At 32.7% G+C, this 16713-nt stretch overlaps 1 protein-coding gene across 1 annotated transcript; it reads left to right on the forward strand.

Moving 5' to 3' along the window:
* The first annotated feature begins 13868 nt into the window (after window positions 1-13868).
* On the forward strand, window positions 13869-16713 carry LOC114740961 (zinc-finger homeodomain protein 1-like). Its single transcript, XM_028929218.1, has 2 exons — window positions 13869-13919; window positions 15784-16713. The coding sequence occupies exon 2, from the start codon at window positions 15975-15977 to the stop codon at window positions 16533-16535; it is 561 nt and encodes a 186-aa protein (XP_028785051.1). The 5' UTR covers window positions 13869-13919; window positions 15784-15974; the 3' UTR covers window positions 16536-16713.

A 16713-nucleotide genomic window follows, 5' to 3' on the forward strand; every position in this document is an offset into this window, starting at 1 on the left:
TGGCTGTACAATCATTGTTAAGTGGTGGTTCCTCTGCCAACTTGTTTGTGCCTGACGGATTTCTAGGCTGTTTTATAATTGTAAACCCTATCTTATGAATCCCAATATATAGATCTTACCGTTATTAGTATTGTTCTTATTTTTTAAACTCAGCATATACTGGTGATCTTGCCCTAGAATATGATATCCTTGTGTAAGTTCGAATGTATATTGTACGAGGATCTATCAGCAAGACTCGCAATGATTTATTTTTTTTCACAATTTACTTAGTTATTTGATGAAAACAATAAGTTAATCTTCATGTGGATTACTTGGAATTAATGGGTTATTCACTCTTATTTTATGAATTCTAGCTAGCTGGTGGATATCACCATGATCATTTTCCGCTACTAACTAATTTATTTGTGCTTGCTTTGATAGTCGAGTGAGAGAACCATACCATACACGAGCGTCAAAATGGGAAAAAAATAGTTGAATTAGTGAACCTAACTCAACTTCTTGATCAACTTACATTCTTCTTTTGATTTTTAAAGTTTCATTCTTTTCTAATTGACTTTTTTTTTAAAAAAAAAAATGATTGAGTCTTCATGTTCTTAACAATTTCTATTTGATCTCTAATATTAACTTTTTATTACGGATTTGAATAATGGATTATTAATATTACCCAAGCCCCACCTCATCTTTCTATGCCTTTGCATCTCATGCTTTATATGCAAAAATTTATGTTCCTTCACCAGCGTTTTTTTTTCTGTTTATATAATTATTAGTATATTTAAACTCTTTATAAGAACACCTTGAACCTGTCCCTAAACATACTTAATTTCTAGTTTGAAAAATATTCTTTTCAGCAATTATATTTGACATGACCTCCGGTCAGGGGAGGCGATGGCCCACTTACCACAGTAAATTTTCGTTAAAAACTATGAGGAATTACCGGTTACAGACATGTATATATTTCTTTTTTACTCTTTTGCACAGAATTACCTCGATCCCTCTTTTTCTCCGAAGAAAAACCTCCCTCTGGCTTGTTTTGAAAGCAATCACGTCACTATTCAAAAGGTCCCTGAGAAGAAAGAAACAAAAAAGATATACGAAGAAAGATGTAGTGTTTTTTGGCAGCACACAAAAAAAAAAACCTCATTAATTTCATCCCACACCTCGTACGTACGTGTTTTTACTTTTTCAACCTATCAATCGAAGCTCAGAATCCAATGATACATATATGTTCCCAAAAAAGACGGTAGTAGTAAATTAGAGCCGCTAATCAAAATCGCAGAAGAAGCATTAATTTCAACCAATTTTACTTTTCAAAAACGGTTAATAATGCACTATGATTGGAGGGTAATTATATGATAAAGATGTTGTCGTAGTAGTAGTCAAGAACAAGAACATCAAGGCGATTTATATGGACCTCCACCACAGATATGGATGATGTATAGAATTGAAAAGAGAGAGAGACAGAGAAGTATAGTGAAGAAGATAATAATACTCCCTCCGTTCCTTATTATAAGAGACATTTGATGTTCATGGCATGTTCCTATATATAAGAGACACTTAAAAGTTGTCTCTACTTTTTTGTATGATTTCCTATTTTATCCCTATTTATTTGTCTCCAATTCATACTCTCTCTCCCTCCCACTTCTCTTTCTTTTAATAATTTAATTGTTCTCTCTCATACTCTCTCTCTTTATTAATGGGGGTATTGTTGGAAAAAATATTATATTTTTACACATTAATTATCCTCAACTAATTTTAACTGTTTTTTGATCAACGTAATTTAGTTATTTGTCTCTTATAATAAGGAACGGAGGGAGTAATAATAAAGATAGATATAAATTAAAGAATATAATTAGGAAAAAAGAGGGAAAAAGACCTATCCATGAATACAGCTTTATGTTGCTGCAAAATTGTCCTGGCATTATATTGACAAGGTCCGTAAAACTAGGCAATGCAATTTAATTTGAGTTCTCACTCTTCTCCTATCTCCACATATAAACCTGTGAATGGGTTTAATGTTGGTGATGAGATTTTCCTGAAATCTCTCCCTGGTGGACACAAATCATAAATCCTCTTTTGTTTCTTTTTACTTATTATTATTGACAGTAGGTTTTGATGATTTTGATTTTTGAATGGCTTCTTTAGTACTTTGCGATGGAGATGAGAAGAGAGAAGAGGGACATCAGAGGGGCAAATGAGGGAATTTTATTATGTATATATATGGTAGACTTCTGCTTGTTTTATATATATATATATATAAATATTTTTGGATATGGTTGAAGAAGGAAAGGGACTTGTGTTTCCCATTTTCTCCGTTTGAGAATATAGATTGGGAAGTGAAAGGGAATTATTGGAGAGTGAAAGGGAAGGAGGTTGGATCAATCCAGCTCATCCACTATATTTAACATCTTTTTGGAAACAAAGACTTGGAATGTGGACGAGTTTGGATATGATATCCTAATTAACATTCAATAGGAAAGAGAGACATAGGATGTGGACGAGTAATTTGGATGATACTTTAAAAAAAAAAAATTGCTACTGTAAAATTCTTGTAGAGTTCATCATTATTTTTTCAAATAATCATATGTTATCTTGTGCAAATAGGGCAAATTTAAGCATTTTTTCTGACTTAATTAAGGGGGGTTGACTCTCCAGATATGATTTTTTTTTCAATTTATGAGTTCAAAATCATAAATTAAAAGTAGAGCAAGTTTTACGTACATTTATATTATCTTTGTATTATACATGTTCTCTCTTTCAACAGACACAACAAAAAAGAGCAAGTTTTATATGCAATTAACTATATTACATACAAAATAACATAAAACTATGAGATAAAGGAAAAAAAATAGTGAGTGAAAAGTGACAAAGCGAGTATACATATTCAAGCTATGTATGATATCACTTTCCTTTGATTTCTCATTTTAGAAACACATTATTACCATAAATGAATTTTATAATATGAAAATTTTGTTGAGAAAATAAGTATATTGGTGTGCTAATAAGAGTTACTCCAATTGGTAGGGAATCAACTCATAACTCAAAAGATCATGAATTCAAATCTACCTGTCGATGTGAGAACTTTGTTAATAAGCAATATGTAAGTATCTCTGTGAGTGCTCTAGAAGCCTGGAGGTATGTCTTAGCCTTAATGAGTTTTCGGAACCTAACTCAGCTAAACTTTTTGGTACCAAAAAAGGGTATGTTGGTGTGTGGGGTCAAACTCATTGTCTCTCTTTGCAAATGTACATTGTACTAAAGAACACGTATACACTCAGAAGTTTGTAATTGTGTGAAAAGAATAATAAAAGTAGGACAAATAATAAAACTGTTACATTTGATAAGGATTTGATATTTATTCAAAAGAGAAATACTATTATTGTTAGGTGATGATCGATAAGCTTCACTGGAAGAATCATCTTCTTCTCATGATCTACCAAACGAAACAGTGATATTTGTCGATGAGGGAAATAGCAAAATTAAAGTGATGTGAGTGTGTGGAGTTGAAGTTGTGAGGCAAAGTTGTGTGTGGGGATTCATTCATTTGACTTTAATATCGAGGGGGGAAAAAAGAGGTCAAGGCCAATCAATTGGATTCAACCAACAACATACACTGAAGGGAACAAGATTTGAATGGTTGGCAAGCAGATAAATGTAGCCAATGATTCACTTTTAAAAGTAACACTTTCAAATTTCAACCATCACATTTAATTCTTCTTCTCTTCAGATTTTGGAAGCTTTGTTCGTACCATTTATATGTATGTTGAGCAATCTCTCTCTCTCCCCCCACCTCTCTCTCTCCTTTTCCATTGCAACAAGTCATAATGCTTACTTAAGTTAAGGATATTGATATGGGTTTTTGCGCCATGATCAATGCATCAATTTTTTTTTAATTATATGATATTTGGCATTATTGGTCCAAATTTAAGTATTACGGATGCAAATAGCGGTTCCCCTTCTGATTTGATACTTTTCATTTGTAGTGTTCAAGCCTCTTTTCTTGAGAGTTATACTTAGATGAGGTCTCAAACTTGAGTCTGACATTAGCATATTTGTGTGTGTTTGTGTTTAAATTGTATAAAATTAGAGAGAGTTGACATCTTTTTATGGACTGCATCATTCGTAGATTCGTGGATGCGTCTACTTCTCTTTATATAATGTTCATTTGAGTTGACTTATTTAAGTGCTTAAAAGTATATTTTATGTAAGTGTGGACAAAACTCATCTCATATATTTACTTGTATTCTATAAATTATGATTGAAAAGCTATTTGTGTGCGTGTGTCTATTGGATATTAGAAGTATCCTTCTTGAATAGCATAGACTAATCTTTCTTCAAAATACCGATAGTGTACTGTAACTCCTTCTCAACTAATTTTTTTTTTTTTAAAACCAAATTCTCTACTAAGTTTGTTCTATATTACAAGAATACACATAAAGATAGTTGTAATTCTCTTAGCAAATCTTTTTCTTTTTTTTTTTTTGGCTAAAGCATAGGTATCTTCTTGTTAGAGGTAATCCTATTCGAAGTACTGTCAGGTACTAAATATGGACACCTCTCCTAGAGGGGATTCGAATCTTGGTTCACTATGTTGTGGGAGACTAATTCTTTCTGCTAGATCGAGCTCCCATCCATATGATGGGATGAAAGTAACGTTCAAAATGTTGGAGGGTAATTGGATTTTAGAGATTGAATGTCATGTGGGAGGGGTGGGGGCGGGGGCGAAGGTGTCAAAGAAGAGGCCCAAATAGAGTAATGATCCAAAGTGAATAATGATTTCAGATTAGCAGGTTGTGGTTAGCACTTAGCGCTTGGCAGGAGGAAGAGAAAGGGATATATTTTCGGGCCTCAAGTGGGCCCATTATTTTGAACAGAAAGTCACTCATTCTTCAAGTCATCATTGTTAGTGGGCCTACCTTCACATAAATGCTTCCGTATGCTTAAGCCCTCTTTTTCTTTTTTGTGGGTCAAATCCTATGTCCATTAGCATCCCACATTTATTACCAAAATCTGTGGATTCACTGCTAAAAGCCTAAAATTGTGGTCCAGCCTCTCTGCCACCTAATGCATTACGGGCCCTTTTCTTTGTGGCATAACTTATATATGCGTTCTTTTTGGTTGAATTTTGTTAAAATTATATAAATTTTAAAACATAGATATTTCCTAAAAAAATAAAATTATTTTTCATATGTTCTTTTTATGGAGAAACAATAAATCACAGTGTGCTGTTCATGTAATTTATGTAATTTTGTATTGCAGTGTGTTTTGTTCAATTTTTGAGTTTGTTAGTTGAAGCAAAAACAGTTGTACAGGAGGGAGCTGAGGAAGATAATGAAATTAACGACAAGACAACAAAAAAAAACGTATATGATTTTGGGGTTCAAATACAGAAAGTGTCTGCCAATTTTAGTATTCAGTTTTCTGACATTTTTCTGATTCCTTTCCTTTTCCTTCTTACAGTCTCTCTCAGTTCTCAATCCAAATCCCTTCCCCCATTCTTCTTATGCCCTTCCATTTAATCTCTTGTTCACATATTTTGAACATTTGAGCTCCTTCAACATACTATTCAAGGAAAACTTCTAGTATCTTTGCTATAATATTTTACAAAATAGTTATGAACTATGGATTATTTTTTTAAAAAAATTTGAGACCTATATATGTAACTCTTTCCAATAGTTAATTTGTAATGAAAATTTAATAATTGCAATTATTTTATCTTAAATATGCCTTTATATACCCCAATTTTGGTTTTATTATCAATTCATCTAGAAGCTAGCGCTTTTAAAATTAGGTGATGATCTTGAAATTTAAACTGTGGGTTCTTCTTATTTTTGTTATGTTAAACAGCATAAGGGGCTTAAAAATTATTTAAAATGAAGTGGGCTGAATTTTCAATTTTCTTATACAAAAATATTTGGGTGATTTAGGTTCCGAGACTCATCAGGACCAAGATATACCCTTAAACTCAAAGAACACTTGCAAAGTTATTTATAAATTACCTACCAATATGATTCTTATATCCGCGTTAAGATTCAACTCACCGTAATAAAAGAAATTTCCATTCATTTAAGGCCATCCCAGCTCCTAACAGACAATGACCCAAGAGCATTGAAGGCTGAATATTTGTGGCCATTTAGGGGAAATGGCTAAATGGTCAGATGTCATTCATGTGAAGTGTGGGCCCACGTGGAGGGAAGCCCATATTTCGGAGCATATGACTTGGTGGTTGAGTACAGTCATGTGGAAAGGAGCCCACATTAGCACATAACCCTCTGATTCATTTGGTGTCCTCATCTCTGAGCTTGCCTTTTGGCGAGCATATTTTATCATTGGAATAAGGAAAATAAGGAAATCAAGCAGAAAATGATGTCCTATATTGAATAAAATTAGTTGTTAAGAAGAGCTATGCATGTGAGAATTATTCCTAAACTTGATACGCTCATTTTTTTTTTTGACAATAAACTAATTGATATTTAGAATTACATTCAATTCTGACTAATCTAAATCGAGTCAACTTAAATCCTAAATCATGTAGATCTTTTAAAAACTTTTAGCACATTCATATAAACTTAAACTCAAGAAATTATGCTTTAGTGGAGCTTATTATTTTCTGCCAACCAACACCTGTTAGTCTATAGACTTTTTTTTTTGTCTTTATGTATTTTATCTGCATATACTGATATCACCATATGGAACCATGCACTTTCTTCTGCATTCATGAGTACAATATGTCATACATGAAAAAGTGGACTTGCTGGCCTGCATTTTCTTCGCCACTTGCTTCTAAAATGAATGGAGACAATGGCCTTAACGTACGGCCTTTAATATCCACAGTGGATTCCAGCTTATGTTCTCCATGTATGCCTGAACACAGTACTGTAGACTGTGGTGCTGCGGTTTTATCTGGTTCTGGTACGAATGGAACATTTCATCATAAGCACATTTGGGTTCCAGGGACAACATATGATGCTTGATTAGCCTGATGAAGGTGAAGTTCTGATATGATACCTGCAAATCCATGTTATGTTGACGGACTTCAGACACAGCCAACGAGAATGCACGTGCAGATGATTCAAAGGACGAGATTAATGTTGCTCCAGTCCGACAGGCCAGAACTGATAAGAGATCAGCAACTTAAACTATAGTAAAGGGAATAGATATAAACGTTCCTAGTGTTCATATTCTAGTTTGTTCATGCTTTGACACAACAATAATGTCATAATATGGCAATCTGCATGCTGCAAAATAGGCATTTCTTTGATGTAAAACATGCATGGCTCTGATAAGTTTGTCTCTACCAGGTTGATGAGCTCCATCTGGCCTATTTATTTAATTTCATTCAGCCTGTTGTTTGTCTTTTATATATTTTGCCTGGGACAGAGGCTTCTTGGATGGTTATAGAACAACAAGAAATCATGCTTATAATCTTCAAAATTTGAATGGATTGATTAGTTCTTGTTGCATATATTATGATCTTGAAAGATTTGGACCACTGTATGGAACAGATCTGCCATGACATGTGGCACTGCTCCACCTGCTATTGGATTGATGAGGCATGTCCAATGATATAGTTTGCTGTTAACAATGCTTCTGGTTTTATATATTCTTACAGGCATTGAATTAAGAAGGTGAAGGCACAATCAAAATCACTAAATGATGATTGATAAGTAATGTTTCATTTTCTCAAATGATTCTGGTTTTGAAGTTCTAGATAGACTGCATTTAGGTTGCTGGTGGTGCGTTTAAAGAAGTTGAAAAGTCAGGCATGAGTTGACTTGATTTGGAAAAGAAGTGAGAAATTCCCATAACATAGACTTGGGTTGAAGAAAAGGTAGACAAATAGATGGGCTAATAAGTTCATCTCATCTGAAAGTTTGGGTCAAGATGTAGGATCAAGTCCATTTATGTGCATCATCTCATGTAACACCTAGTCCACATGGATCATTCCTTTTAAAAAGGCTTTCCCAAACCCAACATGAAACTTTTAAGAAACCACTACCTATACTTTATATTAGGGTTGTGACTTGGTCTGCTGCTTATGGGCTAACCAAGGTCCATAATATGAGCCCAACAATGTGGAGCTAAAATTAATTATGTAATCCATAAATTATTTATTTGATTTTGAGTTTGTAATCTAATGTCATGAAAATTTCTTTGGAAGTAGAAGGTTGCAAAATCAAAATCTTTTTATAATCTCTTGCCATTGATGTCTACCTTTCTAACTTAACAAAAAAAAAAGTATAGAAAATTGATCACAACCCAAAAGTTGAGTATTAGGAGCATAGTCTCTGCTCTTATATATTCTTACCAATTACTATAAATCTAAAGTAGCCATCAATTATATCAATATATACTTTTTGTGCATGCATGCTTTCATATAAACTTTTTTCCCATTTAATTTATTGGGGGTCAAAGACATGTCATCATACTTAGACTAAAATTAATCATGAAACAGATTGTCATGACCCCGCTGACCAAAAATATAATTAAACCTGTATAATAACAAAAACCAAAGAAGACATTAATTGCAGGCTTTTATTTCCACCACTTCGGAGTATTAAATAATAGATAATATTATACATAATTAAAATAAAGAGTTAGTTGTCTTACAGATTCAAAAAAACTTAAAAACATTGATTCTCTTACATATGTCAGTTACATGAACATATCTCTAATTAGTTGCCTCGCAAGTTTGCTTAATTTATAACAAAACGTGGGTTACGTTTATATATATATATGTGTGTGTGTGCGCGCGCGCGCGTACATGTTCTCTCTTTGAATTAGGTCTATGAACTTTATTTATATATTTAATTAAATAATGAAGTCAAATTCAGGGTTAGATGCATGTAACGAATCAGTAAAGGAGGTTGAAGCACATGTGCATATGCAATTGAACTTTTGCTTTCTTTAATTATAAGTATTATGACTAATTAATTAATGGAAGAGACATGAAACACACTTGCAAGTACGTACTGCCTAGTTAAATCAAGATTATCTTTTTGACCAAACTATTTTATTCAACAAACTATATATGTCCAAGTTAAAGGTCCCTGGATCATCCAAGCTAGTTCTCACAGCCACAACTTCAGATTAATCACTTGCTATCTCCATACTCCTCTCCTCTTTTATTATAAGATCTAATTTTTTGAATGAGTCTGTCCCTTTTTATAAGATCATCTTTGAGTTTGTCTGAGCATTTAATGCAGTATTACCTATTTTACCTCTAATTTAATGTATTTAATATATATATATTTTTCATTTATTTCACTATTACTCTCTCAATTTATGTATTTATATATAGGGGTATATTTAAAAAAAAAAACTGCATTTGCTATATATTAATTATTTTTAACAAATTTTAACTGTTTTCTTAAATCACGTAATTTAGTTAAAAGGATCTTATAATAAGAAACAGAGTAGTATATATTAAACGCCAGCTAGTTGGAAGTAAATAACAATATGTGGTTCAAGGATCTAATTAATTTAAAAAGTAGACTAATTGTTCAAATGAGGTCGAGCGCAATTGATGGTTCAATGATCTGATTAAATCCAATTGAGATTGTCACAAAAAAATGCGTACCATTGACATGGAATCGTTTTTTTAACAAAGTACTACCTCCTGTCTTTAATATAAGAATTACTCCTTCGGTTCTTAATATAAGACTCATTTAACTAATTTAATTAGATTAAGAAAGTTAGGTAAGTTAGTTAATTATAAGAAATATGACATGTTTTTCCTAAAATACCATAATCATCTTTCTTAATACCTTCTCTCCCTCTTCTACTTGATTATGGTTGAGGGAGTATCTATAGGGTAATTTAGAGAAAATTGATAAATATGAGAAATGGTTCTTATATTTAAGAGCAAAACCAACTCAACAGTTGGGTCCTATATTAAGGACCAGAGGAGTAGTTAATTAATTTGGGTATATTAAAAAAATTAGTCAAACTAATTATTTGTAATAAATAAGTGTTGTTTTTCCTAAAATACCCTTACTAATCAAATATCATTTGATAAAATATTTAACATGTGTAATTACTATAAAGATTACCTTAGAAAAATGAAAAAAGATGAGAGATAAAGAAGATTGTAATATTATATTTAGGATAAAATTGAAAATTAAACTATGTCTTATATTAAAAACCGGGGTAGTACTTATTATAAATTATTGGGAAAAGTACGCTTGATTCATTTGACGTTTTATTTTAGTTCTTTGATTTTATAAAGTATATCTTTTTTGTCCTTTAATCAGATGTTGATAAAAAAAAAATGATGTTAAATATTGACAAAATATTTTCAAAATCTAACATATTAGGTTTATTTTTCAAAACAATAATTATTGTAAAAAAAATCATTGTTTGAGACTAATAATGTTATTATTAGAAAACTGAATTTTTTAAAAAATAAAATTAAGAGGTCAAATTGAAACCTTTTATATAAAGTTAGAAGATCAAATGTGTACTTTTACCTATAATATTTTACTATTTACACACACACATATTATATCCTATCAAAACAAACTTAAAAGATATGTAAGTTTAGATATTCTTTGAGGCACATCTGTTGTTTTGAAAATTAGACTGTACTAGTTGGTTCATCAATCAATTAACAGCTAATAATCCAAACAATAATCTGGTCAAGAATACATTATGAATAATCATCTTTCTTAAGAATTAGGCAAACATAATCAACAATTGGGTTTAATTAGTGGGTTTTTATTAAACTGATTAGCAATTGAATTGGTTTGTTGTTGGTGAATAATTGAATTGGTTTTAGACGACAGTTGATTTTACATGGTCTTAGACGACCAAAGAGCAACCTCCAAAATTCCTTAATCACAAATGCATCCACTACTATTGAACCATGGACTCCTCCTGCCTAATATAACTTTCACAAAGAGCCATGAATAATGCAATTTTAGTCTCATTGCATAGGCCAATCTAATTTTTTAAAAAATGAGAATAATTGTTGTACAAATTTAAAAAGGAAATTAATGGTTAAAAGCATATGTTTGGAAATTTTATTGATAAAAAAGGATTTGAATGAGCGGGTATAACTCATATTTAGTGAGTACAATTCTTTTTTAGTTGTGTGCAACACATCTTCAGCTATATAGATGACTTTTATTCTCAAGTCTTTTGTGCACAATTGAAAATAGATTGCATATGCCTGAGAAAGAGTTGCACTTGTTGAAAATTAGTAGCATGTGATCCCTTTAGCTATAAAGATTTCCAAACAGGTATTTTTAACCAAAATTTTTAATTAAAAAATGAAGAACAATGAATTGGTAAACGATTTTGTTTTCTTTTTCGGATCACAAAGGGTAAGGGAAATGCTTAAGGCAATAATTGGGATCGAACCCACAAAGATAGTCATGTCATTAACAAGGGCATTGGCTAAACAATTTCTTTTATATGGAAAGCAAGGACACCAAGTAAACTTGGGTGAAGATGAGGAAGCCTACATATATATGACCCCAGATGGTATTTAAATTTTTGTTTTAGGAGGGAATAAGAATCAATAATTGGAGGCACAGAGAGAAAACACATAAATTTCTGAAGCGTCAGTTACAGCAAAGCTGGTCTTACCTATTCCTAACAATGAGCAGCTTCTACCTTCATTAAAAAGCTATATAATTAATTAAGAAAAGAATAATTATGTGTTTAATACATAATCTTGATGTTTAAGGAATACGAGACACTTGGGTAATATTCTAATCGTCTTAAATCATACAGTGAAGAACAAGAACCTTGTGCTGGTTCATGAACTTGAACAATGTTTGACCACATTATAGGAGTTGCAGGTTAATGGTAGACAAATAAATATTCTTGTCTGACAGATTCATTTAGGTTGCTCCCATGTATTATAATTACTAAAACCCATAATCTTCCCTTTGTGACGAGGACGATTTATTAGCTGGACTTCTCCCACTTTTTATCTTCTTATCACAAATCTAGAAAAGTTCATCATAGATATAATGCTAAAACAAGCTTGAGATTCTTAGGGGGAAAATGCTAACTATGCAGATAATAATCTTAATTAGGGTTTTGTGCATGAATCTCTCCGTACTGCAATTAAGTAATATCGATCGGAGGTCCTAATTCATTATTTTTTCCAAACTACATAGATATGATTTTTTTTCACTGTACAGAGTTTGGAGTAATAGTTTATATAGGTTATGGTCTATAACAAATTTTTAGTCTTAATTTAATGTAGTATATATCCCGCATAAATTTTGGATGAAGTAACTAAATTTTCTTAGTTGCAATGAGTTGGTAGTCAAAAGCGACTGGCATTTAAGAGCGAAAGGAATATTATCATCTACAAGTAATATTTCATTAACCCATGCAAATCATTAAAAGGAAAAAAAAAGTTTGGCCTGCTAGTAAAGAATTAATCATAAAAAGAGTAGACTAGTTTGGGACCAGTTGTATCAGAATTAGGCATGTACCACAAATTGTAACTAATTTTGGCAGGCTTTTTCACAAGTTTTCTTGGGAAGCCAGCAACATATATATAATTAAACCTCATGGGGATATATTTAATTTTGATTAGGTTTTGCTGATAAAATCAACTAAATTGATTTAAATTTCATGAAGAAAGGATCTGAAGTGTGTTGGGTGTTAAGGAATATATATATATGTGTGTGTGTGTGTGTGTGTGTGTGTGTGTGTGTGTAAATGCATGTAAGGAAAGAAATGTTTACATATAAATAATAGTTAAAGTGGGAATATTGAAGAAACAGAGGCACATTACACATGGCAGCCTTAAGCAAGAAAAGCGAAGCTTTATTGTGTGGGGGGAGGGGTCACATTCTATAGTGACTCAACACTGAGAAGAAGCAAACAAACCAAACCAAAATGCTGAGAGAAGAAGAGAACATTATTGTTCTTCCGACACATCAATTGAATTCATCCTTTTCCCCTTCATATTTCATTTCTCTCCCCCACTCACCTATTATTATCATCATTATTTTATATTCTTATTATTATTCTCTTTTGTTTTAAATCTCATCCCTAGCTTCACTCCATATACCTTACTATCACAGTAGAAAAGGGTGAAAAATATTACATCGATGCCTTGTTGTTATCTTGTACAAATGTTAATAAAAATGATAATTGATTTAGGGAGGAGGTTTGGCCTAAAATAAGAGGTGTTTCGTTTTTAGTTTATAATTGATTTTGAAATGTATAGATATGTTTGGATATTTTTCTAGAAAACGATATGTAGTTTTAGCTCGTCTTATCTAAGTAGGCTCTCACATCAGTCAAATATACCTAATGCGGTTTTCTAAAATTAGTAGGTATGTCTAAGAATATGACAAATGACATCATAAAATCATCTTCCGCCTGTTAATAAAATACGACCTCCAACCCTACATGTAAGAATTAGAGATAACTAATTAATTTGTATAGATTAAGAAAATTAGTAGTTAATTTAGTTATTTATAAAAAAAATGTTTATTGGTTTCCTTTTACCACCATTTTAATTATTTGCATTGAAAAATACTTCCTTGATGAAAAACCTCCTTAACACATGTAATCAATGGGAAGAATTTAGGAAAAAATTGTAAATTTAAGAGATAAAATGAATTGAGGAATTATATCTAGAACCAAAACAAACCCCTCTTTATATTGAAGACGAGAGGGAGTATGAAAAGTGTAGTGAAAAGTTATAAAACCCTGCGATTCATCTAGAGTTTTATGCATGCAAATGCAAATATAACTCATTTTAGATACAAATACTAAGAGTTAATTGGTATGGATCTAGTTGTCTTACTACTACTACTACTATTATTATTGAGTGGTAGGCAATTCTCAATTAGTTTATGCAGACGCCATACCTTTACAGCTCAGTTTTGTTTGTGGGCAGAATGAAGGCCATGCAAGGCTTGAGAATAGGCTGCTTGGTCAACCTGCAGGTGCTTGATCTCCTTAATCTTCATATCTTGATCTTGTCCCCATCATCAATTATTATTATTATTTCTCTCTACTTTAGTTTATGCAAATATGTATTCCTTAGTTCTATAGAACTGGCAAGCACTTGGTATATATATAAATATAATTGTGCTAAGGCATAGTCATCTATCATTCAAATCTATGTCATCTAAGATATAAAAGTATGCATGAAAGGGAAGATTAAAACCCCTATATTTATATATGAATGCCATGTATATTATATATCATACTCAATATGTTAACTTATTTCTTTTGGATCTGATGATCATATAATAATATATCAACTTCTTTTAATTTGTCTGTACGAAAATAAATAACCCCAAAGATAATTTTTGATCTTTTATAGTTTAATTTGGTTGATACAAATGAAGAACAGTTAATTGAATGTGTTTAAAATAGGAAATAAATCTACCTTACATCAATACAATTTTTTTTTGAAATCACATCATTCAGTTTATAAAGAATCACATGATCTGTGCATGTGTATATCAGTACGTACTATATATCTCAAACCATGATTAATCACTTCAATTTCCAATGGAACCCTTAAAAAAGGATTATTTGAATCAATGATTGACCAGCAAATCACCAATTTGGATTCCTTACATACACAAAAATAAATGTTTAAATTATATATACATATATCTATAGAGAGAGATGCAACTAGAGGTAATGGGTATAAATTGAAAGGTAAAGATACAATCAACATCCTAATTTTATTTCTCAAGTATATCCAACACCCTAATCTTTTTAGTTGTGCCATTTTACCCATAATCTTTTAAATTTAGTGCAATCTCACTTTTTTTTAATTTTTTAATGTAATTATAATTTGGTTACTTTGCATGTAAGTCGAATAATTTGATAAAAGGAACAAAAATTGTTAATTTTAACTGTGAAGATGAATAAAAGAAAAAAGTAGTTTTAAATAAATTAAAAATGGTAAGATTGCATCAAATTTAAAAGATCATAAGTAAAAATGTACCACTAAAAATATTAGAGTGTTAGGTGGGCATTTATCTTGAATTCAATTTAATGTGGGCCTCAGATAGTTTATCTTTTTTTTTTTGGGTACTTATTTTCTTTGCAAACACATGAATATGGAATAGGGAATGAAATTGAGAGAATTGCAATAAAATGTCAAGCAAAAAATATATTTACATAAAAACCTCGTAACAGCTGAGTAACTTGTAATATCAATTCTAACACAGAAAATGACAGTGAGTTTCTTTTGCCATTAGAACTTTTTAACAATTATTTCTTGACTGGAGAGTCATTCTACCAATGCAATGTGAGAAAATTTCTAATATGCAGTAACAGTACAGTACGAGAGAGAAGAAAAATGCATGTTGTTGTAATTTTGACGCAGAAGAATACACAGTCACACACACACACTCAAGTGGATGTGCACAATTTTAATTGGATGGAAGGAATACAGAGAGGGGGGTTTTTGCAGAGAGGGGAAAAGTACAAAAAAGGACTGTCTCTTCCCCAATTATGAAATTCCCCAAACTTGAATTATTGAATCTCTGCCACCCTCCATACCTCTCCCTCTGCTCACGGGCCTCCCCCACTCTCTCTTTTGGACCACTTTGCCCCTCCCCTTTCCTCTTCTTTACCTCTTCGGGTTCTTCCCTGACCTTCCCCACTGTTTTCTCTTTCATGCCCTCTCTCACTCTCCATTTCTACATACCTGCCCAACCCTCCTCCCATTTTCATCTCCATTTTAATTATTCCCCACTTAAAGTTATTGCTCTTTCTTTTTTAAAAAAAAAAAAATTATGAACGATGACTTTGATGCTTTTAATTTGTTTTGTTTGGTTTAATTAGTTGATGAATCTGTACGTACAACATGTCGTGGCTAGTTGTCTACAATGCTAGCATGTCCGTGGAAGAGGGAACACTGTAATTATCTCGTTCAACCCTGTCCTTTTTGGTAATTTCATCCCTGGTCTTCTTTCCTTATATTCATCAAAACCCTCCAACGGAAGAAAGAAATAAGGTTAAGAAGGAGATCCACCATGGAAGGAGAAGGAGATCACAGTCACTCATCTAATTCTATCTACAGAGAGTGTCTTCGAAACCATGCAGCCAGCCTCGGCAGCTACGCCACCGACGGCTGCGGCGAGTTTACCCTCGACGACACATCTCCGGGAGGGTGTCTGCAATGCGCCGCCTGCGGCTGCCACCGGAACTTCCACCGCAAGGTGACGTTCCCACCACCTCCGAGGGGGTTCAGCCGGCCGGAGCTGACGGGGGAGCTGATGGAGTACAGCGGCGGGGAGGCGACGCCGCCGAGCAGCGGGATGATGGAGGCGGGGGAGAGGACGACGTCGGGAACGGGGAACAAGAAGAGGTTCAGGACGAAGTTCACGGCGGAGCAGAAGGAGAAGATGATGGGATTTGCAGAGAAGCTGGGGTGGAAGTTGCAGAGGAAGGATCTAGACGATGAGATCGAGAGGTTCTGCAGAGGAGTGGGAGTGAGCCGGCAAGTTTTCAAGGTTTGGATGCATAACCATAAGAACTCTTCTTCATCTTCTTCTGCTAATTCTACCGGCAATGCCTCCTCTCTTACCCAGTAATATATATATATATATATATATATATCTCAGAGAGAGTATTGTACTCATCAGACTAATTAAGCAGAAAGACGATTAGTTCTGAATCTTTATATTTATGGCCTTTTTTCGCTTCCTTAATCTGCATGCTTGCTTGTAATTTATCGTCATTGCGTCAGCATACGGAAATCTATAAAGCTCT

The sequence above is a fragment of the Neltuma alba genome, unplaced genomic scaffold (genome assembly GCF_004799145.2).
Source record: "Neltuma alba isolate B1F8T4 unplaced genomic scaffold, ASM479914v2 tig00003215_pilon, whole genome shotgun sequence".
NCBI lineage: Eukaryota > Viridiplantae > Streptophyta > Magnoliopsida > Fabales > Fabaceae > Neltuma > Neltuma alba.

Bases quoted from the DNA above. Each gene is read 5' to 3' on its own strand.
- LOC114740961 (XM_028929218.1), top strand. From the start codon at position 15,975: ATGGAAGGAGAAGGAGATCACAGTCACTCATCTAATTCTATCTACAGA.